Source organism: Oncorhynchus masou, chromosome 10 (genome assembly GCF_036934945.1).
Source record: "Oncorhynchus masou masou isolate Uvic2021 chromosome 10, UVic_Omas_1.1, whole genome shotgun sequence".
Classification (NCBI taxonomy): Eukaryota; Metazoa; Chordata; class Actinopteri; order Salmoniformes; family Salmonidae; genus Oncorhynchus; species Oncorhynchus masou.
In genome coordinates, this window is record NC_088221.1 from 32,740,222 (window position 1) to 32,765,779 (window position 25,558).

General features: G+C 44.5%; 1 protein-coding gene across 2 annotated transcripts in view; it reads left to right on the forward strand.

The window, feature by feature from the left end:
- Positions 1 to 25,558, forward strand: part of LOC135547552 (ceramide kinase-like protein) — a 92,719-nt gene that overhangs the window by 9,524 nt on the left and 57,637 nt on the right. For both annotated transcript variants that reach the window (XM_064976655.1, XM_064976657.1), the window contains exon 2: positions 13,364 to 13,597. In XM_064976655.1, coding sequence (XP_064832727.1) covers positions 13,364 to 13,597 — 234 coding nt within the window. The remainder of the gene's footprint in view (positions 1 to 13,363; positions 13,598 to 25,558) is intronic.

Consider the following 25,558-nt stretch of genomic DNA (forward strand, 5'->3'; position numbering starts at 1 on the left):
GTGTCTGATTCTTGTTTGTGTTTTTGATGCCAGAAGCAAGCTGTCGTCTCGTTTGCTTCCACCTTGTCCTATACTGTCGGAGTCTGCCTGGCAGGTGCATCCTGCACTATACTACGTTCTTTTTGTTCCATTGTCAACGTTGGAAGAGGATTTATGCCATTCCTGTTTTTCATTAAAGAACTCTGTTTTCTGTTAAAACCGCTTTTGGGTCTTCACTCAAGTACATAACAGTGATTCTCTCGTTAACACAGGTGTGAGTTTTGACGAGGACACGGCTGGAGATCACTCTGTCATGCTGATTGAGTTCGAATAACAGACTGGAAGCTTCAAAAGGAGGGTGGTGCTTGGAATCATTGTTCTTCCTCTGTTAACCATGGTTACCTGCAAGGAAACACGTGCCGTCATCATTGTTTTGCACAAAAAGGGCTTCACAGGCAAGGATATTGCTGCCAGTAAGATTGCACATAAATCAACCATTTATCGGATCATCAAGAACTTCAAGGAGAGCGGTTCAATTGTTGTGAAGAAGGCTTCAGGGCGCCCAAGAAAGTCTACCAAGCCCCAGGACCGTCTCCTAAAGTTTATTCAGCTCCGGAATCGGGGCACCACCAGTACAGAGCTTGCTCGGGAATGGCATCAGGCAGGTGTGAGTGCATCTGCACGCACAGCGAGGCGAAGACTTTTGGAGAAGCCATGAATAAAGAATGGTACCAACACATCCTCCGAGAGCAACTTCTCCCAACCATCCAGGAACCGTTTGGTTACGAACAATGCCTTTCACAGCATGATGGAGCACCTTGCCATAAGGCAAAAGTGATAATGAAGTAGCTCGGGAACAAAACATGGATATTTTGGGTCCATGGCCAGGAAACTCCCCAGACCTTAATCCCATTGAGAACTTGTGGTCAATCCTCAAGAGGCGGGTGAACAAACAAAACCCCACAAATTCTGACAAACTCTAAGCATTTAATATACAAGAATGGGCTGCCATCAGTCAGTATGTGACCCAGAAGTTAATTGACAGCATGCCAGGGTGGATTGCAGAGGTCTTGAAAAATAATGGTCAACACTGCAAATATTGACTTTGCATCAACTTCATGTAATTGTCAATAAAAGCATTTGACACTTATGAAATGCTTGTAATTATACTCTCAGTATTCCATAGTAACATCTGAAGACACTGAAGCAGCAAACTTTGTGGAAATTAATATTTGTGTCATTCTCAAAACTTTTGGCCACGACTGCAGGCTACATAGAGGTTGAAATATGAGCATGTGTAGGCTACATGGAGGTTGAAATATGAGCATGTGTAAGCTACATGGAGGTTGAAATATGAGCATGTGTAGGCTACATGGAGGTTGAAATATGAGCATGTGTAGGCTACATAGAGGTTGAAATATGAGCATGTGTAGGCTACATAGAGGTTTAAATATGAGCATGTGTAGGCTACATGGAGGTTGAAATATGAGCATGTGTAGGCTACATGGAGGTTGAAATATGAGCATGTGTAAGCTACATGGAGGTTGAAATATGAGCATGTGTAGGCTACATAGAGGTTGAAATATGAGCATGTGTAGGCTACATAGAGGTTGAAATATGAGCATGTGTAGGCTACATAGAGGTTGAAATATGAGCATGTGTAGGCTACATAGAGGTTGAAATATGAGCATGTGTAGGCTACATAGAGGTTGAAATATGAGCATGTGTAGGCTACATGGAGGTTGAAATATGAGCATGTGTAGGCTGCGTACATGTTCTGAGACCAAAGTTGTTGACATTTTCAAAAAGCCTTTGTTTTTCATCTGTAGTTTAGGATTGACAGGGAAACCCAATCCCATGCTGAGGTCCTATAGTTGTGTCTGCTATTGTCTTTGATTGGTGATGTATATATCTGCTCCAGGCCACACAGCAGAGTCTATGTTTAGCCCATATTTTATGGGTCACGGCTGTATAAAGGCCAGATCAATACAACACGTAGTTGACAAACAGGTTCATATAACGTAGAGCCTCTCCTCTCTAGAGTCTGACTATAGACATATATTATATATCCACTATGTCTCCAGAGGTCTTATCTGAAAGATAGATAAACCTGTGGGGGTTCTCCCTGCTCTGCTGGATTTACAGTTTAATCCTGAGTACATTTTGGGAATACTCTAACATTAACAATGAGTGCTGAAAGCAGCCATTCAATTTGTGATATAATTCAGTATAGTCATATAATTGTGATAAAAGTTGGATGTCATCATGCCTTTTAATCTGAACACAAAATACAATAAAACATGATAATGTGACATTGATGGAATTCTTTCAGGGTTTTAATGTGGTGTCCCGCAACGTTCCATACAAGGGCCTCACTTGTTCCTGATACACAGTACCAGTCAAAAGTTTGGACACACCTACTCATTCAAGGGTTTTTCTTTATTTTTCAAAACTATTTTCTACATTGTAGAATAATAGTTAAGCCATCAAAACTATGAAATAACACATATGGAATCAGGTAGTAACCAAAAAAGTGTTAAACAAATCAAAATATATTTTATATTTGGCATTCTCTTAATCAGCTTCGTGAGGTAGTTACCTGGAATGCTTTCAATTAACAGGTGTGCCTTGTTAATTTGTGGAATTTCTTTCCTTAAACTCTAGCGTCGAGCAATCCCGTATCCAGGAGCGTAATCATAGCCTCAAGCTCATTAGCATAACGCAACGTTAACTATTCATGAAAATCGCAAATGAAATGAAATAAATATATTGGCTCACAAGCTTAGCCTTTTGTTAACAACACTGTCATCTCAGATTTTCAAAATATGCTTTTCAACCATAGCTACACAAGCATTTGTGTAAGAGTATTGATAGCTAGCATAGCATTAAGCCTAGCATAGAGCAGGCAACATTGTCACAAAAACAAGAAAAGCATTCAAATAAAATCATTTACCTTTGAAGAACTTCGGATGTTTTCAATGAGGAGACTCTCAGTTTGATAGCAAATGTTCAGTTTTTCCCAAAAGATTATTTGTTTTGGAGAAATCGCTCTGTTTTGTTCATCATGTTTGGCTAAGAAAAAAAAACGAAAATTCAGTCATTACAACGCCAAACTTTTTTCCAAATTAACTCCATAATATCGACAGAAACATGGCAAACGTTGTTTAGAATCAATCCTCAAGGTGTTTTTCACATATCTATTCGATAATAAATCATTCGTGGCAGTTGCCTTTCTCCTCTGAACCTAATGGAAAAGTGGACGCAGCTGGAGATTGCGTAATAATTTCGACGGAGGACCCCAAGCGGACACCTGGTAAATGTAGTCTCTTATGGTCAATCTTCCAATGATATGCCTACAAATACGTCACAATGCTGAAGACACCTTGGGGAAACGACAGAAAGTGTAGGCTCATTCCTGGCGCATTCACAGCCATATAAGGAGACATTGGAACACAGCGCATTCAAAATCTGGGGCATTTCCTGTATGAAATTTCATCTTGGTTTCTCCTTTTCTCCTGTAGCATTAGTTCTGGGGCACTCACAGACAATATCTTTGCAGTTTTGGAAATGTCAGAGTGTTTTCTTTCCAAAGTTGTCAATTATATGCATAGTCGAGCATCTTTTCGTGACAAAATATCTTGTTTAAAACGGGAACGTTTTTTTTATCCAAAAATTAAAAGAGCGCCCCCTATATCGAAGAAGTTAATGCATTTGTGACAAGGTAGGGGTAGTATACACAATATAGCCCTATTTGGTAAAAGTCCATATTATGGCAAGAACAGCTCAAATAAGCAAAGAAAAACGACAGTCCATCATTACTTTAAGACATGAAGGTCAGTCAATCTGGAAAATATCAAGAACTTCAAGTGCAGTAGCAAAAACCATCAAGCGTTATGATGAAACTGGCTCTCATGAGGACTGCCACAGGAAAGGAAGACCCAGAGTTACCTCTGCTGCAAAGGTTAAGGCCATTAGAGTTAACTGCACCTCAGATTGCAGCCTAAATAAATGTGTCACAGAGTTCAAGTAACTGACACATCTCAACATCAACTGTTCAGAGGAGACTGCGTGAATCAGGCCTTCATGGTCAAATTGCTGCAGAGAAACCACTACTAAAGGACACCAATAATAAGAAGAGTCTTGCTTGGGCCAAGAAACACGAGCAATGGACATTAGACCGGTGGAAATCTGTCCTTTGGTCTGATGAGTCCAAATTTGAGATTTTTGGTTCCAACCGCCGTGTCTTTGTGTGTTGCAGAGTAGGTGAATGGATAATCTCTGCATGTGTGGTACCCACGATGAAACATGAAGGAGGAGCTGTGATGGTGTGGGGAGCTTTGCTGGTGACTCTGTCAGGGATTTATTTAGAATTCAAGGCACACTTAACCAACACGGCTACCACAGCATTCTGCAGTGTTATGCCATCCCATCTGGTTTGCGCTTAGTGGGACTATCATTTGTTTTTCAACAGGATAATGACCCAACACACCTCCAGGCTGTGTAAGGGCTATTTAACAAAGCAGGAGAGTGATGGAGTGCTGCATCAGATGACCTGGCCCCCCAATCACCCAACCTCAACCCAATGAGATGGTTTGGGATGAGTTGGACTGCAGAGTGAAGGAAAAGCAGCCAAACTGTGCTCAGCATATGTGGGAACTCCTTCAAGACTGTTGGAAAAGCATTCCTGGTGAATCTGGTTGAGAGAATGTCAAGCGTGTGCAAAGCTGTCATCAAGGCAAAGGGTGGCTACTTGAAGAATCTAAAATGTAAAAATATACTTTGATTTGTTTAACACTTTTTTGGTTACTAAATGATTCCATATGTGTTATTTCAATGTGTTGATGTCTTCACTATTATTCTACAATGTAGGAAATAGTCAAAATAAAGAAAAATCCTTGAATGAGTTGGTGTGTCCAAACTTTTGACTGGCACTGTGTGTTTAATATTTGTTTTACCCCAAAATGAATCTAATCAACTCAATCAAACAATGACAGGCACACTGGTCCATAGAAATACTGTAGAATTAGAACAATTCTGATATATCTTATATCTCAAAACTCTTCTCTCCAGCCTGGCTTGTGTCTTTCTCTGTCAAACATGATTCTGATTTGAAACGATATGATAGGTACACCCCTTCATTTGGGGCACAGTGAGGAGCTCTCGAAAACATAATTGCTGCCAGATGGAGACAAGATTCCCCCCAACACTGCTCCTGCTTGCAGCAGACAGGGGGCAAAGCATATCATGTACTGTAAATAATGTATTGTTAATGTATGGACACAACGCATCAATTCAAAACCCATTTTAAAATATGCATTTCATCTGATATCAAGAAATGACTCGGTTTTTGACAGTTTTGGATATATTACAAAGATATTCTCAGATTTGCCTTTTTTTTAACCATCTGTACATTACAGTAGATGTGTAAATATGAATCTGTTGGGTTCTTCTTCATTCAATGTGTTAATGTGTGATCAACAGCAATGGCTACAAGACAAAGAGCAGTTTAAGGAGAATAACAACGTGTTTTAGAGATAACTAAGACATAGTTATCTCTAAAACATGTTTTTCTCCTCAGATGAAACTTCTCTTTGTCTTATTTCAGATGTAGCTGCTGTTGTTTCGTACAGTAGAGTGCTCTGAGTCCCAGATGAGTTTGTTGTGTTGACAAGTGTCCAAGCATAGGCAGTCTGTGCCAGGTCAGTGTAACGCTCTCCTTTCCCCCCATGTTGTGTGGGCCATGTGGTTCACAGTGTGGTGCCTAGGATCCTATTTTCCACCTGTGCCTTCGGTGGTCTGCCTGGATGCGCGCGCACACACACACACACACACACACACACACACACACACACACACACACACACACACACACACACACACACACACACACACACACACACACACACACACACACACACACAATTTTGACATTTTTATATTGCTGTTTTGAAGTCCCCAGGAAGCAAACAGAGCAGACGACAGTGTCTGTTTGCGCCCTTTGTGCAATTAGACTGTGACATTGTCAGTCCCAAATGGCACCCTATTCCCTATTTGGTGCACTATTTTCGACCAGGCCCATTGGGCTCTGGTCAAAAGTAGTTCACTATATAGGGAATAGTATGCCATTTGGGACGCATCCCCTGTCTATCTGTCCCTCTTGTAATATGGAGGAGTCACACACATTCTGAACCCTCACTGTGGTTACTGTACTCACTGTACCATTCAGCTAATTAATTTCGACTGTCATAATTTGTGGCGCAAGTATGACTACAAATTAGTCCTCTCAATCTGTCACTTACTCTTCCAACAATTATGATGCATAGTGTTGATTCGGCTGAGGATACTACAGGATAGTATTTTCTGGCAAATGCAGTCCATCAATGTATTTTATTTTTATCAATCAAAGCATTTCTACACACACACACACACACACACACACACACACACACACACACACACACACACACACACACACACACACACACACACACACACACACACACACACACACACACACACACACACACACACACACACACACACACACACACCTGTCTAACACCAACCTCTCAGGTGTTACTGAGTGAACAGCACAGGTTGTAACATAATGACAAGATGTTGATAGTAGTGAGTAATCCTTTGTATCGTCCTACCCAAAATCCTATTTTCTAGAGAGAGAGAGAGAGAGAGAGAGAGAGAGAGAGAGAGAGAGAGAGGGAGGGGAAAATGCACCCGTCTGTTTTAATTTTCAGTAGTGATGCAGTTTCTTCTATCACCGTCACTTAAGATAGATAGATAAAACCTGAATTTTAAAAAAGCATCAAAAATATTCCCATCCTCTATAGTCTAGAACATAACATTATATATTATTGAATTGCAATTTAATGCTATGAGTTGGAAATGATGAAGGATGATCCATTAAGGACTACATTTGCATCCCATACAAAACAAATCCACCCTTAACTCTTCCTAATTAGTTTCACAGATTTAAGTGCCAAAACCCTAAATAACTCAAACCAAGTTCCAAACATCTCTCAGCCAGCCAACTTTGTTAATGTGAATATGGGTCTGAATGAAGGCATGAGCAGCCCTTTCTGTATGGAGTGAATCTTTATAGGCAGAGCAGAGTAGCACCTGAAAGATTGGACATGTGCAGAAACTGCAAACACAATTAGCGTCAAGCGGATGAGTCCCCCTATAATCCTGTTTACTGTCTGAATCAGGCAGATGTGCCAAGATTGATTCAGACAGGACAGGGTGCCAGCACCAGCTTACTGTAATGTTGGAGGTGAGGGAAGAAATCATAAGCTGAACCCTCCCTCTCCCGCTTTACCAAAACTACCTCTCTTCCTTTAGTGCCTTTTCCCCTATGCATCACTGTATTGTTGGAGGGGAAAGTGCGAAGGAGGTGGGTGAGGAGGTACACTCTTCCCTCCCCTTTCCCAAAACAATTCACCTACCCCTCTACCCCCCTTCTCTCAGTGGCCTTTACCCCTGTAGGTACATCACTGTTGTTAACACAGCCCTGTTTGTCATTCGGTCCCTGTCTCCAGCCAGCTCTCTCTGTCAGTCGGGGGACATTATCTTTATTCCCTCTAATTCAATTGACTTGGTTCTTTTTGCAGCCACCAACAATCGAGTGAGATGGAGAAGTTAGATAAATATAATGATATTGAGGAGTTAGAGGAGGAGACGAAGCCTGAGTATAGCAGACCTGGGTTCAAATAGGCTACTATATGAAATCATTTCAACAAGTACTTTATATTGAGCTGCATCACCCCCTTTTGCCCTCCGCACAGCCTCAATTAGTTGGGGAATGGAATTTACAAGGTGTCAAAAGTGTTCCACAGGGAGGCTGGCCCATGTTGACTCCAATGCTTCCCACAGTTGTGTTAAGTTGGCTGGATGTTCTTTGGGAGGAGGACCATTCTTGATACACACGGGAAGCTGTTGAGCGTGAAAAACCCAGCAGTGTCGCAGTTCTTGACATAAACTGGTGTGCCTGGAACCGACTACCATACCCCGTTCAAAGGCACTTAAGTATATTGTCTTGCCCATTCACCCTCTGAATGGCACACATACACAATCCATGTCTAAATTGTCTCAAGGCTTAAAAACCCTTCAATAACCTGTCTCCTCCCCTTCATCTACACTGATTTAAAGTGGATTTAACAGGTGACATCAATAAGGGATCATAGTTTTCACCTGGATTCACCTGGTCAGCCTATGTCATGGAAAGAGCAGGTGTTCTTAATGTTTTGTACACATTGTATGTACTTTCATTGAACTTACCTGGTGTATTGGAACCAATAGAATAGTCCCACAACTGCAAACCCCGCCCATCTGGCACTTCAGGCAGGCTAGAGCAAATGCTCATGGTATTTGAAAGATTTCAAATAGTATTTGAACCCAAGTCTGAATGAAGCCTGAATACCAGGAACAGATGGTGGCAGCCGGTGTGTCCCGCTCCTCACTGCTCCGTTCAGTAATGTGAGAGGATAGATGGTGGTTAATGTTCTGAAACACAGTTTGAGGAGCAGGCTGGGGCCGGGGCTTGGGATTTTACTAATGAAGAAAGGGTTTCACATGATGGGAGACAGACTCATTTAGGGAAGACAGGGAATCACAGTCAGGACAGGCCAGCCTTCTTGGACAAAGATTTCAGAGCTGTTAAATTGCAGGAGCGCCACAGAGAACAAGACGCTAAAGATATAACGACTCAGGACAAGACACAGATGTAGACACAGGAGGTGGACAGTTTTAATCTCAGATATTTATTATAAAAACAGGAGGCAAGCAAATGGCAGGTCAAGGGCAGGCAGAGGTCAGTAATCTGAGGCAGAGTCAATCAGAGACAGAACGGCAGGCAGGGTCAGGGCAGGCAGAATGGTCAGAACCGGGAAGACTAGAAAACAAAACTAGAGAAACAGGAAAACGGGAAACACGCTGGAACTACTTGACAGTACAAGACAAACAGAAAACACAGGTATAAATACACAGGAGATAATGGGGACAAATGGGAGACACCTGGTGGGGGTGGAGACAAGCACAAGACAGGTGAAACAGATCAGGGTGTGATAGTAACCCCCCCCCCCCCTATGGGCACCACCTGGTGTGGGGACCCTGATATCCCAAGGAACACTCAAAGGGGCGAGAGGCCAGTGGCCGAGCAGGGAAGGGTGGTGCGGGCGTATTCCTCCCACAAGAGTTGCTGGCTCCAGATGGTGGGATTGTCGGAGACGAGGCAACGAAGTGCCGTCTGCAGGTCCTTATTGGCTTGCTCTGACTGGCTGTTATACTGGTGTTGGAAGCCAGAGGGCAGGCTGGCCGGATAAATGAGACCTGGGGCGGTGAGGAACATGGAGTGGTTGAAGAAGGCCCGCCGAAGCTTGCCGCAGAGTCTTATTCTGCGCACACACAGTGCAGGCGGCGCTGAACTCGGAGACGTCAGGAACCATGGTGGGCCACCAAAAATTTTGTCGGACGAAGGCCAAAGTCCGACGGGAGCCAGGATGGCAGGTGAGTCTAGAGGAATGGGCCCGTTCCAGGACCGGAGAATGGACAAAATTGCCCTTGCTAGAAGCATGTGTTTCAGACATAAGGAAGTGGATGGCTGCAAACTTTCTACTTTTAAACTCGGACAAAACAGAGATGCTTGTTCTAGGTCCCAAGAAACAAAGAGATCTTCTGTTGAATCTGACAATTAATCTTAATGGTTGTACAGTCGTCTCAAATAAAACTGTGAAGGACCTCGGCGTTACTCTGGACCCTGATCTCTCTTTTGAAGAACATATCAAGACCATTTCAAGGACAGCTTTTTTCCATCTACGTAACATTGCAAAAATCAGAAACTTTCTGTCCAAAAATGATGCAGAAAAATTAATCCATGCTTTTGTCACTTCTAGGTTAGACTACTGCAATGCTCTACTTTCCGGCTACCCGGATAAAGCACTAAATAAACTTCAGTTAGTGCTAAATACGGCTGCTAGAATCCTGACTAGAACCCAAAAATTTGATCAAATTACTCCAGTGCTAGCCTCCCTACACTGGTTTCCTGTCAAAGCAAGGGCTAATTTCAAGGTTTTACTGCTAACCTACAAAGCATTACATGGGCTTGCTCCTACCTATCTCTCTGATTTGGTCCTGCCGTACATACCTACACGTACGCTACGGTCACAAGACGCAGGCCTCCTAATTGTCCCTAGAATTTCTAAGCAAACAGCTGGAGGCAGGGCTTTCTCCTATAGAGCTCCATTTTTATGGAACGGTCTGCCTACCCATGTCAGAGACGCAAACTCGGTCTCAACCTTTAAGTCTTTACTGAAGACTCATCTCTTCAGTGGGTCATATGATTGAGTGTAGTCTGGCCCAGGAGTGGGAAGGTGAACGGAAAGGCTCTGGAGCAACGAACCACCCTTGCTGTCTCTGCCTGGCCGGTTCCCCTCTTTCCACTGGGATTCTCTGACTATAACCCTATTACAGGGGCTGAGTCACTGGCTTACTGGGGCTCTCTCATGCCGTCCCTGGAAGGGGTGCGTCACCTGAGTGGGTTGATTCACTGATGTGGTCATCCTGTCTGGGTTGGCACCCCCCCTTGGGTTGTGCCATGGCGGAGATCTTTGCGGGCTATACTCAGCTTTGTCTCAGGATGGTAAGTTGGTGGTTGAAGATATCCCTCTAGTGGTGTGGGGGCTGTGCTTTGTCAAAGTGGGTGGGGTTATATCCTTCCTGTTTGGCCCTGTCCGGGGGTGTCCTCGGATGGCGCCACAGTGTCTCCTGACCCCTCCTGTCTCAGCCTCCAGTATTTATGCTGCAGTAGTTTATGTGTCGGGGGGCTGGGGTCAGTTTGTTATATCTGGAGTACTTCTCCTGTTCAATTCGGTGTCCTGTGTGAATCTAAGTGTGCGTTCTCTAATTCTCTCCTTCTCTCTCTCGGAGGACCTGAGCCCTAGGACCATGCCCCAGGACTACCTGATATGATGACTCCTTGCTGTCCCCAGTCCACCTGGCCGTGCTGCTGCTCCAGTTTCAACTGTTCTACCTTATTATTATTCGTCCATGCTGGTCATTTATGAACATTTGAACATCTTGGCCATGTTCTGTTATAATCTCCACCCGGCACAGCCGGAAGAGGACTGGCCACCCCACATAGCCTGGTTCCTCTCTAGATTTCATCCTAGGTTTTGGCCTTTCTAGGGAGTTTTTCCTAACCACCGTGCTTCTACACCTGCATTGCTTGCTGTTTGGGGTTTTAGGCTGGGTTTCTGTACAGCACTTTGAGATATCAGCTGATATACGAAGGGCTATATAAATAAATTTGATTTGATTTGATTTGACAGAGTCCGGGAAAAACATCCGTTTAGCCGGGCTCACACCTGGGACCCGGCTCTCTATACCCCATATGAGTGCAGCCGCCAGACACGAGGTAGGGAGGATGGTCTCGGGGTCAGACGGTGTGGCAGCGGGGCTATACAGGCATGAGAGCGCGTCAGGTTTGACATTATTGGACCCAGGGTGGTAGGAGATAGTGAAATTAAAACAAGTGAATAACAGGGCCCATGAAGCCTGCCTTGGGTTGAGGCGTTTGAAGGTGCGGAGATATTCCAGGTCCTTATGGTCAGTCCACACTAGGAATGGATGTTCCGACCGATGTTCTTCTAACCAGTGCCTCCACTCTTCCAACTCCATCTTAACCGCAAGTAACTCTCGATTTCCCACATCATAGTTCCTCTCAGCGGGGTTAAGTCGATGGGAAAGTAAGGCGAGGGATGCAGCTTTTGGTCCTGGGCAGAACGCTGGGACAGGACGCCCCCCACTCCGACGTTGAGGCGTCGACCTCCTACACGAACTGGTCCGGATGGAATGAGATGGGAGCTGTAGTGAATCGATGCATGATGTCCAAAAATACCCGGTCAGCTGCTGGAGACCGCGTGAAAGGAACCTTGGGAGAGGTGAGTGCTAAGAGGGGGGAAGCCAGGGTGCTGTAAACCCGGATGAAGCTGCTGTAGAAATGAGCAAACCCTAGAAAACGTTGCAGCTGCACTCTGGATGTGGGTTGAGGCCAATCCACCACCACTCTAACATTGTCAGAATCAGACAATGCATGTGGTAGAACGGGCTCCAAGCGTTCAACAGGAGACAATCTAGCCCTGTCCAGTTGCATGGCCTCCAAAGGAAACGGGTCGACTGCCCTCTGTGATTCCCGAGGGAACTCGGGTGACATCGGATTCTCCCAGCCATCTAGACTTTGGAAACTTGCGTGATTCTTCGGAGGCGAGGTGGGAATCGTGGACGAGGGAGTGTGACCAGGAACAGACCTCCTCTTCCTCCTACGTTCCCGAAGCCGGCCATCGATCTGTAGGGTCAAGGCTTCTATCTCAAGGCCATCAGACTGTTAAACAGCAACCACTAACATTGAGTGGCTGCTGCCAACACACTGACTCAACTCCAGCCACTTTAATAATGGGAATTGATGGGAAATGATGTAAAATATATCGCTAGCCACTTTAAACAATGCTACCTAATATAATGTTTACATACCCTACATTATTCATCTCATATGTATACTTATATACTGTACTCTATATCATCTACTGCATCCTTATGTAATACATGTATCACTAGCCACTTTAACTATGCCACTTTGTTTACATACTCATCTCATATGTATATACTGTACTCGATACCATCTACTGTATCTTGCCTATGCTGCTCTGTACCATCACTTCATATATCTTTATGTACATATTCTTTATCCCCTTACACTTGTGTATAAGACAGTAGTTTTGGAATTGTTAGTTAGATTACTTGTTGGTTATTACTGCATTGTCGGAACTAGAAGCACAAGCATTTCGCAACACCCCGCAATAACATCTGCTAACCATGTGTATGTGACAAATAAAATTTGATTTGATTTGAGGCTATGAGTGAGTCATGGTCTATGGGCAGCTCCCGGGCTGCGGGCTTCAACCACCTCCGATAATCCATGCAGGAACGTGTCAAACAGGAATTCCGGGTTCCAGAGTCCTGTGATGTCACGCTCTCTGTCAACACATTAGGAGTAGAACTTAAACACTTAACTTTTAAACCTATGGATAAGAGCGCCTGCTAAAATGTAAATGTAAACCTATTACCTCTCAGAACTAGGCTAAGTTGTTTGTTCATGCATAGGCCAAAGTATTTATGGCAGCATCCTAGTAAAGGGCTCCTGCAATATTTGCAATACAATATTTAGCTATATCATATTCTTTCTTCCTGTGTATCTCCAGGTCAATCGGAGATGCTGAGGCGTAAAGAGTACATGGAGCTGAAGGATGTGTTTGTTCCTTGGATTTTATATACGCTGCCTGTAGCATATAATATCATCTGTCTCTCTGTGTTCCAGGTCAGTCCGAAACTCTGAGGAGGACAGAGTACGTGGAGCTGAAGGATGTGTTTGGAGTGAAGGTGAAGAAACGTCGTTCTGCGGGCCAGGAGACAGGGGGCACTCTCCTGGGCATTACTCTGTTCCACTGTAAGAAGAAGGGACCCAAGCTGAAGGACCATGCCATTCACTTCAACAACATGAGCGTGGACCACTGTGAGATCTGGTTCAAAAAACTTAAGGAGATACTCAGGGGTAAGTGTCAGTGTCCTTCACAAAAAATACTTTAAACACATAAGACTGATTTCTCTGACAAAGATTGAGCCTAATTCTAGACTCAATGGTGATTCGGCTTTTTAGTCTAAGGCTTGGCTTAATCTGGGTCAGGTAAACCCATACAGTATTTGGTATGACTGAGTAGTGCATTTTTATGTAGACTGAACCAATGGCCCCAAACTCAATTGTACTACCCCAAGTGGGCCATGGTTTTGACAAATATTTGAACACCAAACATATCAAGCTGTTTATGTTAGACAGCAATTTGCATTGATTTTGTTAAGTGCAACAGCCCACAATGATTTTGAGGCAGGCTCATATATTTGGTCTCTTAAAGTTCACTGGTAATAAAGCTATGCATTATCGATCTCTATAGTCATAAGGATATCACAGTCTTTTTACAGGTTGTCACACATACAGTCTCCAATATCTTCCTATCATGATTTTTACAACTTATTTTAAGCAGCAAGTGAAAAAGATTCACACAGATGTTTTGGGTAAAACCTGTGTGGAAATTCAAACCATGAAATATAAAAAAGCAGCACTGGAAGTGTCCTGGACATTTGTGTTGCAAGATATGTCATACAACTTAGTGACATATTACCAGACCAGATAAGCTCCTATGTGTTCCAAGCATAGAGATCACATGCTCGGGTTAACACAACACCTCCCAACAATTGCTCACTTTATATCATGCTAACAAACAAGAGGACTCGAAAGGGTCCTTAAGATATTGTTGACGAAACCTGAGATACTTTTTCTAAAAGGATGGAACCATTCCAACAGCAGTTAATAGTTACAGAGGCACCAGAGCCAGCATTATATCTGGATATGAGTTCAATATAAGGCTTAGAGTGGCACCACCATCCCTATGTGGTTATTGGCTCTCTGAGTGTCTCCAGGAAGAGACCTCCCATGATGGGGACACCTGTCTCTGAGGGCCATGCTGGGCTGCCCTGGTCCTGACAGCCTGTCTCCCTGTCTCCCCCCATCAGCTCCGTAGAAAGACAGATAATTACTAACTACAGGGTGGCCACCATCAACCTGTTCTTCAGGCCCTTGTGGCCAACACCTCCTCATTCCACCCTCCCTCCTCCTCTCTTCCACCCTCCCATTCACCTCCTCTCTCCCACTCGCCTCCTCTCTCCTACCCTCCTCCTTCTTATCCACTACTCCTCCTACCACCTCATCTCCTTTCCCACCCTACTCCTCCTCTCTCCCACCCTCCTCCTACTCTTCAGGCACCTCTTAATGAATCTACTACATGCTGCCTCCTCAGACATAATATCCTTGACAATTTAATGTCAACCCCAGACATTTTGACTAATATACAGTGTGTGCATAGAATGTATTTTGTAGTCTGACTGTTTCTGTAAGTGAGAAACCTGGTTTAGAGATAGCCCTACCAGGTGTAGCTTAGACAACCTAGACAGCCCCAGTTAGTGACACTGTCAGTCTGTGCATAATAAAACCATCTCTCCTTTCACAAGCCTGTCTGCTCCTCTCTGAAGCTCTGTTCCATCTTCCCTGTTCTGTTCCTCAGGCAAAACAAGAATGTGCCCCAAATGGCACCCTATGCCCTATATAGTTCACTACTTTTGACTAGAACCCCATGGGCCCAGTTCAAAAGTAGTGCACTACATTACCTATGAAAGAGGGTTCTATTTGGGATGTAGTCCAACTTTGGCACAGCCAACTTTTAAAGCTGTACCTCTCTCAGCCTGAAGAAGATCCAAATCCTTGGCTAAATTCCAAATGGGACCCTATTCTATATATACTGAACTACTTTTGACCAAGACCCATAGGCCTCTGGTCAAAGGAAGTGCACTATGTTGGGAATAGGGTGCCATTTGGGATGCAGGCTTTGGGTTTTTGTGTGAGAGGACTGCAAGTACTTTAACATGAATAAATTAACATAATTAAAACAACATGTCTGGAGGCAGCCTACAGGACACTGAATAAGCTAAAAAAATATTCTAGATTGTCTGCTATTAAAAACAACAATTTGATATTAGCTGGCATTTTTTGGTTAGGAATATGCAGAATAGATCATTTTATGAAACTAAGCCTGGCCTCATTGTACAGAATAGTTTTCACCAAATCTATTTCCAATTCAGCTTTTGATGTAAGACAGTGGCAGTGTATTTGCACTACTACAGTATATATTAAATGATATCATCAAGAGACTGGTTATTGGGAGGCAGGTAGCCTAGTGGTTAGAGCGTTGGGCCAGTAACCGAAAGGTCGCTGGTTTGAATACCCGAGCCGACAAGGTGAAAAATCAGCTAATTTGCCCATGAGCAAGGCACTTAACCCTAATTTGCTCCAGGGGCGCCGTACTACTATGACTGACTCTGTAAAACAACACATTTCACTGCACCTATCTGGTGTATGAGTGAATATGGTTAAACCTGACAAAGATCCACTGCGGCTCAAAACATTGTCGCTATTAAAGCGTGGTGTTTGAAGCATAATGCAGAGGCCTTAGCCTTCACCTGGCGTTATGAGGCTTAAGTAAGTAGCTAAGTAAATTAGGAAAATAACAGACCTTTTTGTCCTTATCAACAAGAGGTATATAATCTTATATAAGATCCAATAATAGCCACATGAATCATTCATATATTCATATAGGCTCTATGCAAAGAGTTAAAACATAAAGGGCTATAAACAATCCTCTCCATTCTGTTGTTAAACAACTTTGCTCGGGTGTTTTATGGAGCTCTTACACTGTCTTATCAAAAGACTTATTCCAATGCACATATGAATTCATTTTAGAGGACAATGGCCAGTGGATCATCTGGGATGACCTTTTAGTTGAACTCTGAGCTTTTTCCCTTCTCTCTCTTTTTGTCCTCTCCTTCTCGCTCTCTCTTTTCTTCCCCCTGAGGGCCTTTAGCGACAACAACAATAAAGTTCAACTTGATGCAGGAGTGTGACCATCCACTTTGACAAGAGCACCAAGGCCACATTATCTGTCCGGAGAGGGGAGACGGCCTGGTGGCGATGCAGGCCTGGTTGGTCTGATTGACCTGCCTGATAGACGGACCACTAATCTGTGAATGAAAGGAGGCTTTAAAAATGTCATGGAGTTGATTGCAGGTCTACACAGTGTTGCTTGCTCGCACAAGGCCAAGGGTATCAGAAAGACACAGACATTCTGCCTTGTACAGGTGTTGGTATTGTTAGCTCTGGCCTCTTGCACACGTTGGTCTGTCTGTGACAGGACTGGAGACATCACACGACTGATGGCTGGTTTAATCTGGTGGCTGACATCCTCAGCTGGACCACGTCACCTCATGTGTCAGACCACATCACATGGCTTGTCACTGCAATGGCCAAGGCAATGTCCCCATTTGATTTCCAGCGTTCAGAATCTGTTTCTAGGAAAGGAGAGAGAGGGGTTGATAAAAAAGGCAAGGAGGGAGACGAGTTTCAGAGCAACACCTTTTGTGTTTAACTGTCAGCTGGGACACTCCCTTCATTGTGCGACGTTATTAGAGGCTCCCTGGGAAACAAGGGTGCAGGGATTCACCGTTCCCTCTGTAACAGGTGAGAGCTCCTGTAGTCCAGCGTGCCGTAGTTTATATTCCCCCTAAGGGAGAAATGATTCAGCAGCACCGCTGACTTAACAACAGCTTCACAATAAAACAAGATCCATAATCCCCCAATGGAAAACAGAGCGAGAGAGAGTGCACAGTGCACTGTGTACCATTGTGTAAGGCTATCCAGGTATAATTGTAACAGGAAGTCATGTGTGCTGAGGCTCAAAGCGACATGTGTTCCAAAGTAGTGCATTTGTCTCCCAGATGGATTATCTTGGCGAAGGAGAAATGCTCACTAACAGGAATGTAAAAATAAATTTGCGCACAAAATTTGAGGAAAATACGCTTTTTGTGGAACATTTGTGGGAGGTTTTATTTCAGCTCTTGAAACATGGGACCACCACTTTATATGTTGCGTTTATATTTTTGTTCAGTATAAATAGTTTTATGGCATATAACTTAATCTGTTTTATAAGAGTCCAGCATGTAGTCATATCCTGAGAATGATATTACTGTCTGTGTTGTGCTGTGCCTGCTGGAGGACTGTATTAAGGACTTTACCCTGGTCCCTGCATGCTAGCTGACTGGAGGAGTGTATTATGTTACCCTAGTCCCTGCCCGCTAGCTGACTGGAGGAGTGTATTATGTTACCCTGGTCCCTGCCTGCTAGCTGACTGGAGGAGTGTATTATGTTACCCTGGTCCCTGCCTGCTCGCTGACTGGAGGAGTGTATTATGTTACCCTGGTACCCTGGTCCCTGCCTGCTAGCTGACTGGAGGAGTGTATTATGTTACCCCCTGCCTGCTAGCTGTCTGGAGGAGGAGTGTATTATGTTACCCTGGTCCCTGCCTGCTAGCTGACTGGAGGAGTGTATTATGTTACCCTGGTCCCTGCCTGCTAGCTGACTGGAGGAGTGTATTATGTTACCCTGGTCCCTGCCTGCTAGCTGACTGGAGGAGTGACTATTATGTTACCCTGGTCCCTGCCTGCTAGCTGACTGGAGTATTATGTTACCCTGGTCCCTGCCTGCTAGCTGACTGGAGGAGTGTATTATGTTACCCTGGTCCCTGCCTGCTAGCTGACTGGAGGAGCTGACTGTATTATGTTACCCTGGTCCCTGCCTGCTAGCTGACTGGAGGAGTGTATTATGTTACCCTGGTCCCTGCCTGCTAGCTGACTGGAGGAGTGTATTATGTTATGTCCCTGCCTGCTAGCTGACTGGTCCCTGGTCCCTGCCTGCTAGCTGACTGGAGGAGTGTATTATGTTACCCTGGTCCCTGCCTGCTAGCTGACTGGAGGAGTGTATTATGTTACCCTGGTCCCTGCCTGCTAGCTGACTGGAGGAGTGTATTATGTTACCCTGGTCCCTGCCTGCTGGAGGAGTGTATTATGTTACTGGTCCCTGCCTGAGCTGACTGGAGGAGTGTATGTTACCCTGGTCCCTGCCTGCTAGCTGACTGGAGGAGTGTATTATGTTACCCTGGTCCCTGCCTGCTAGCTGACTGGAGGAGTGTATTATGTTACCCTGGTCCCTGCCTGAGCTGGAGGAGTGTATTATGTTACCCTGGTCCCTGCCTGCTAGCTGACTGGAGGAGTGTATTATGTTACCCTGGTCCCTGCCTGCTAGCTGACTGGAGGAGTGTATTATGTTACCCTGGTCCCTGCCTGCTAGCTGACTGGAGGAGCTGACTAGTGTATTATGTTACCCTGGTCCCTGCCTGCTAGCTGACTGGAGGAGTGTATTATGTTCCCTGGTCCCTGCCTGCTAGCTGACTGGAGGAGTGTGGAGGATTATGTTACCCTGGTCCCTGCCTGCTAGCTGACTGGAGGAGTGTATTATGTTACCCTGGTCCCTGCCTGCTAGCTGACTGGAGGAGTGTATTATGTTACCCTGGTCCCTGCCTGCTAGCTGACTATTATTATGTTACCCTGGTCCCTGCCTGCTAGCTGACCCTGGTCCCTGGAGGAGTGTATTATGTTACCTAGCTGACTGGTCCCTGCCTGCTAGCTGACTGGAGGAGTGTATTATGTTACCCTGGTCCCTGCCTGCTAGCTGACTGGAGGAGTGTATTATGTTACCCTGGTCCCTGCTGACTGTTACCCTAGCTGACTGGAGGAGTGTATTATGTTACCCTGGTCCCTGCCTGCTGGACTGGAGTGTATTATGTTACCCTGGTCCCTGCCTGCTAGCTGACTGGAGGAGTGTATTATGTTACCCCCTGGTCCCTGCCTGCTAGCTGACTGGAGGAGTGTATTATGTTAGCCCTGGTCCCTGCCTGCTAGCTGACTGGAGGAGTGTATTATGTTACCCTGGTCCCTGCCTGCTAGCTGACTGGCTGACCCTGGTCCCTGGAGGAGTGTATTATGTTACCCTGGTCCCTGCCTGCTAGCTGACTGGAGGAGTGTATTATGTTACCCTGGTCCCTGCCTGCTAGCTGACTGGAGGAGTGTATTATGTTACCCTGGTCCCTGCCTGCTAGCTGACTGGAGGAGTGTATTATGTTACCCTGGTCCCCCTGCTGACTGTATTATGTTACCCTGGTCCCTGCCTGCTAGCTGACTGGAGGAGTGTATTATGTTACCCTGGTCCCTGCCTGCTAGCTGACTGGAGGAGTGTATTATGTTACCCTGGTCCCTGCCTGCTAGCTGACTGGAGGAGTGTATTATGTTACCCTGGTCCCTGCCTGCTAGCTGACTGGAGGAGTGTATTATGTTACCCTGGTCCCTGCCTGCTAGCTGACTGGAGGAGTGTATTATGTTACCCTGGTCCCTGCCTGCTAGCTGACTGGTTACCCTGGTCCCTGCCTGAGCTGACTGGAGGAGTGTATTATGTTACCCTGGTCCCTGCCTGCTAGCTGACTGGAGGAGTGTATTATGTTACCCTGGTCTGCCTGCTAGCTGACTGGAGGAGTGTATTATGCTGGACTGGACTGGAGGAGTGTATTATGTTACCCTGGTCCCTGCCTGCTAGCTGACTGGAGGAGTGTATTATGTTACCCTGGTCCCTGCCTGCTAGCTGACTGGAGGAGTGTATTATGTTACCCTGGTCCCTGCCTGCTAGCTGACTGGAGGTTACCCTGGTCCCTGCCTAGCTGACTGGAGGAGTGTATTATGTTACCCTGGTCCCTGCCTGCTAGCTGACTGGAGGAGTGTATTATGTTACCCTGGTCCCTGCCTGCTAGCTGACTGGAGGAGTGTATTATGTTACCCTGGTCCCTGCCTGAGCTGACTGGAGGAGTGTATTATGTTCCCTGGTCCCTGCCTGCTAGCTGACTGGAGGAGTGTATTATGTTACCCTGGTCCCTGCCTGCTAGCTGACTGGAGGAGTGTATTATGTTACCCTGGTCCCTGCCTGCTAGCTGACTGGAGGAGTGTATTATGTTACCCTGGTCCCTGCCTGCTAGCTGACTGGAGGAGTGTATTATGTTACCCTGGTCCCTGCCTGCTAGCTGACTGGAGGAGTGTATTATGTTACCCTGGTCCCTGCCTGCTAGCTGACTGGAGGAGTGTATTATGTTACCCTGGTCCCTGCCTGCTAGCTGACTGGTCCCTGTCCCTGCCTGCTAGCTGACTGGAGGAGTGTATTATGTTACCCTGGTCCCTGCCTGAGCTGACTGGAGGAGTGTATTATGTTACCCTGGTCCCTGCCTGCTAGCTGACTGGAGGAGTGTATTATGTTACCCTGGTCCCTGCCTGCTAGCTGACTGGAGGAGTGTATTATGTTACCCTGGTCCCTGCCTGCTAGCTGACTGGAGGAGTGTATTATGTTACCCTGGTCCCTGCCTGCTAGCTGACTGGAGGAGTGTATTATGTTACCCTGGTCCCTGCCTGCTAGCTGTCTGGAGGAGTGTATTATGTTACCCTGGTCCCTGCCTGCTAGCTGACTGGAGGAGTGTATTATGTTACCCTGGTCCCTGCCTGCTAGCTGACTGGAGGAGTGTATTATGTTACCCTGGTCCCTGCCTGCTAGCTGACTGGAGGAGTGTATTATGTTACCCTGGTCCCTGGTCCCTGCCTGCTAGCTGACTGTATTATGTTACCCTGGTCCCTGCCTGCTAGCTGACTGGAGGAGTGTATTATGTTACCCTGGTCCCTGCCTGCTAGCTGACGAGGAGTGTATTATGTTACCCTGGTCCCTGCCTGCTAGCTGACTGGAGGAGTGTATTATGTTACCCTGGTCCCTGCCTGCTCGCTGACTGGAGGAGTGTATTATGTTACCCTGGTCCCTGCTAGCTGACTGGAGGAGTGTATTATGTTAGCTGACTGGAGGAGTGTATTATGTTACCCTGGTCCCTGCCTGCTCGCTGACTGGAGGAGTGTATTATGTTACCCTGGTCCCTGCCTGCTAGCTGACTGGAGGAGTGTATTATGTTACACATTAACAGCCTTTCCATTAAGTCACCCTGTGTATCCATGGAGACACTACCTTCTCTCCAGCTCTGAACAGATAGCAGTCCATCGCTCAGCCTCGCTTAGTCCACCATGTTTTCTGTTGTTCGTCTTTGTGAACTTAGTTTGGTGAGGTGGGAAAACTTTCCAATGGGCGAGTCAAGTGAATTAGTTAGAGAGAAAGTGGATTGTGTGAATGTACTGGATGAATGGGTTGGTGAATTAACCAATAAGGGATATAGGTGTTGTGGTGATGGATACAGGACACGGTGGATAAGGGTGTTAGTGATTGAGTGTTTTAATTGAATCATGGGAGACAGTTGTTGAGTTAGATGAGTAGGAGAGTGTTTAAGTGTGTCACTGAATGACCATGTGAGTTACATCAAGGGAGAGCGTGAGTGAATCGGAGTTTGTGTGTGCCTGTGTGTGCCTGTGTGTGCCTGTGTGTGCCTGTGTGTGCCTGTGTGTGTCTGTGTGTGTCTGTGTGTGCCTGTGTGTGCCTGTGTGTGCCTGTGTGTGCCTCTGTGTGCCTCTGTGTGCCTCTGTGTGCCTGTATTTGTGCTTCAGTGTGTGTGTGTTCTCTCATCATGGGAGAGTGGCAGTGTGTGTGTTTATAGCCGTCTGCTCCTGTCTCTCTCTGTGGAGGATGAAACAGAGCGTAGCAGATGCTCAACTCTATACCAAAGGTATCACAGACATACAGTATTACTTTCACTGCATGGAGTACCAGTCCTGTCTCAGTGTATTCCCCACAGACTGTCTGCCTGCCTGTCTGCCTGCCTGTCTGCTTGCCTGTCTGCATGTCTGGCCTCGTCTCTCTGTCACACCAAACCCAGTTATCTGTCATTGTTGAAGCACAGACCACATGTCATGTCTGACACATACACGCTGTATTTCTAAAAGATAACACAGCAGCAGAGGAACACAGGTTTGTCACTTACAGTGAAAACACAGCAGCGGAGAAACACAGGTTCATCACCTACAGTGAAAACACATATGATGCTGTGAATCTCTTCACTGCCCTCATTTTATTTAATATAATATTGTGGTTTATAGTGTACTTAGTGCTGGTACATATTCACAAAGCTGATGTTGTTAACCTTTAGTGAAAGGAACCAGAGACACATTCCCATAGGTGTTTTTGGATTATTTAAGGATGAACCCATTTTCTGTTATAATCACAACACAGTTTTTATATTGGCAATACAGTTTTTATATTGGCAATACAGTTTTTATATTGGCAATACAGTTTTTATATTGACAATACAGTTTTTATATTCACAATACAGTTTTTATATTCACAATACAGTTTTTATATTCACAACACAGTTTTTATATTCACAATACAGTTTTTATATTCACAATACAGTTTTTATATTCACAATACAGTTTTTATATTGGCAATACAGTTTTTATATTCACAATACAGTTTTTATATTCACAACACAGTTTTTATATTCACAATACAGTTTTTATATTCACAATACAGTTTTTATATTCACAATACAGTTTTTATATTGACAATACAGTTTTTATATTGGCAATACAGTTTTTATATTCACAATACAGTTTTTATATTGGCAATACAGTTTTTATATTGACAATACAGTTTTTATATTCACAACACAGTTTTTATATTCACAATACAGTTTTTATATTGGCAATACAGTTTTTATATTGACAATACAGTTTTTATATTGACAATACAGTTTTTATATTGGCAATACAGTTTTTATATTGGCAATACAGTTTTTATATTGACAATACAGTTTTTATATTGACAATACAGTTTTTATATTGTCAATACAGTTTTTATATTGGCAATACAGTTTTTATATTGGCAATACAGTTTTTATATTGGCAATACAGTTTTTATATTCACAATACAGTTTTTATATTGGCAATACAGTTTTTATATTGGCAATACAGTTTTTATATTCACAATACAGTTTTTATATTGACAATACAGTTTTTGGCAATACAGTTTTTTATTATACATTGACAATACAGTTTTTATATTTACAGTTTTTATATTCACAATACAGTTTTTATATTGACAATACAATACAGTTTTTATATTGACAATACAGTTTTTATATTGACAATACAGTTTTTATATTGACAATACAGTTTTTATAATACAGTTTTTATATTGACAATACAGTTTTTATATTGGCAATACAGTTTTTATATTGACAATACAGTTTTTATATTGGCAATACAGTTTTTATATTGGCAATACAGTTTTTATATTGACAATACAGTTTTTATATTGGCAATACAGTTTTTATATTGACAACACAGTTTTTATATTGACAATACAGTTTTTATATTGGCAATACAGTTTTTATATTGGCAATACAGTTTTTATATTGGCAATACAGTTTTTATATTGGCAATACAGTTTTTATATTGACAACACAGTTTTTATATTGACAATACAGTTTTTATATTGGCAATACAGTTTTTATATTGACAATACAGTTTTTATATTGACAATACAGTTTTTATATTCACAACACAGTTTTTATATTCACAACACAGTTGTCACAGTTCTGTCTTCTGGGAATCACTCCTGATGAAATATTACTGTCAATCTGGGATATCTTTGAATGACATCCCTCTGTTAAAAGCAATACAGACTATTCACACAGCCCAAATTATCCCAAATATCTAGTCCATTTATTCAGCATGGATGGAGGATTGGGTTGGGGGCAGAGTACATTTGGACGGGGGGATTGTGTGTGTGTGTGTGTGTCTGTATGAATGTGTGTGTGTGTTCGGAGCCAGATCCAGAGCCTTAGCCCGGTGATCCCCCCTGCTTGAGATGTCCGGGTGGGGAGGGGTGTCGTGGAGGTACTGGGGGCTCCCCTATCGCTAATGCGTTCTAATGCCAGCTCCTGACACAGCGGCAGATGCTTCCGGTTTGGCAGGGGATCTGCCCCCCCCCCCTTTCGTATGGAGGCTACGCCACGAGAAGGAGCAAAAGATGGGGACAAGATGGGGTCAAGACGAGTCCAGCCTAGACGACTCAGTACTCTGTTAGCGTGGTCCCAGATCTATTTGTGCTTTCTTGCCTACACCTATGGTCGTTGTTGCACGTGACCGCAAAAACAGATCTCGGGATCATGCTAGTTCTCCATCTCCTGTATGTCTCTCTTTAAATACCCTTTCCTCTCCTGGATCCAACAGATGAGATCCAGGACCCAGCCATATGAGGCCCGAGCTTCCTCACACACAGGCCTCCCATCGCAGGCTCAGCCAAGACTGTCGTTTACCACCTAGCCAGCCTGCCTGTCAGGGATTTTCAGCAGGGGAAAAATAAGACATCTGTTCCTAAAGGATTAGCAAATATTTGGTGCCCTTCTGAAAGCCTGTCTGTGTGTGTCTGAGCAGTCACTGAGCTGCATATGTGCCTTACATCTTTCTCCTCTCTCTCTCTCTCTCTCTCTCTCTCTCTCTCTCCTTCTCTGTCTCTCTCTGTTTCTCTCTGTCTCTGTCTCTCTCTCTCTCTCTCTCTCTCTCCTTATGTCTCTGTCTCTCTCTTCTTCTCTGTCTCTGTCTCTCTCTGTCTCTCTCTCTCTGTCTCTCTCTCTCTCTGTCTCTCTCTCTCTCTCTCTCACTGTCTCTCTCCTCTCTCTGTCTCTCTCTCTGTCTCTCTCTCTCTCCTTCTGTCTCTGTCTCTCTCTTCTTCTCTGTCTCTGTCTCTCTCTGTCTCTCTCTCTCTGTCTCTCTCTCTCTCTCTCACTCTCTCTGTTTCGTTATTGGTGTCTACTCTCTCTGTCTCTCTCTCTGTCTCTCTCTCTCTCCTTCTGTCTCTGTCTCTCTCTGTCTCTCTCTCTCTGTCTCTCTCTCCTCTCTCTCTCTCTCTCTCTCTCTGTCTCTCTCCTTCTCTGTCTCTGTCTCTCTGTCTCTCTCCTTCTCTGTCTCTGTCTCTCTCTGTCTCTCTCTCTCTCTCTGTCTCTCTCTCTCCTTCTCTCTTTTTGTTTCTTACTCTCTTTGTTTCTTG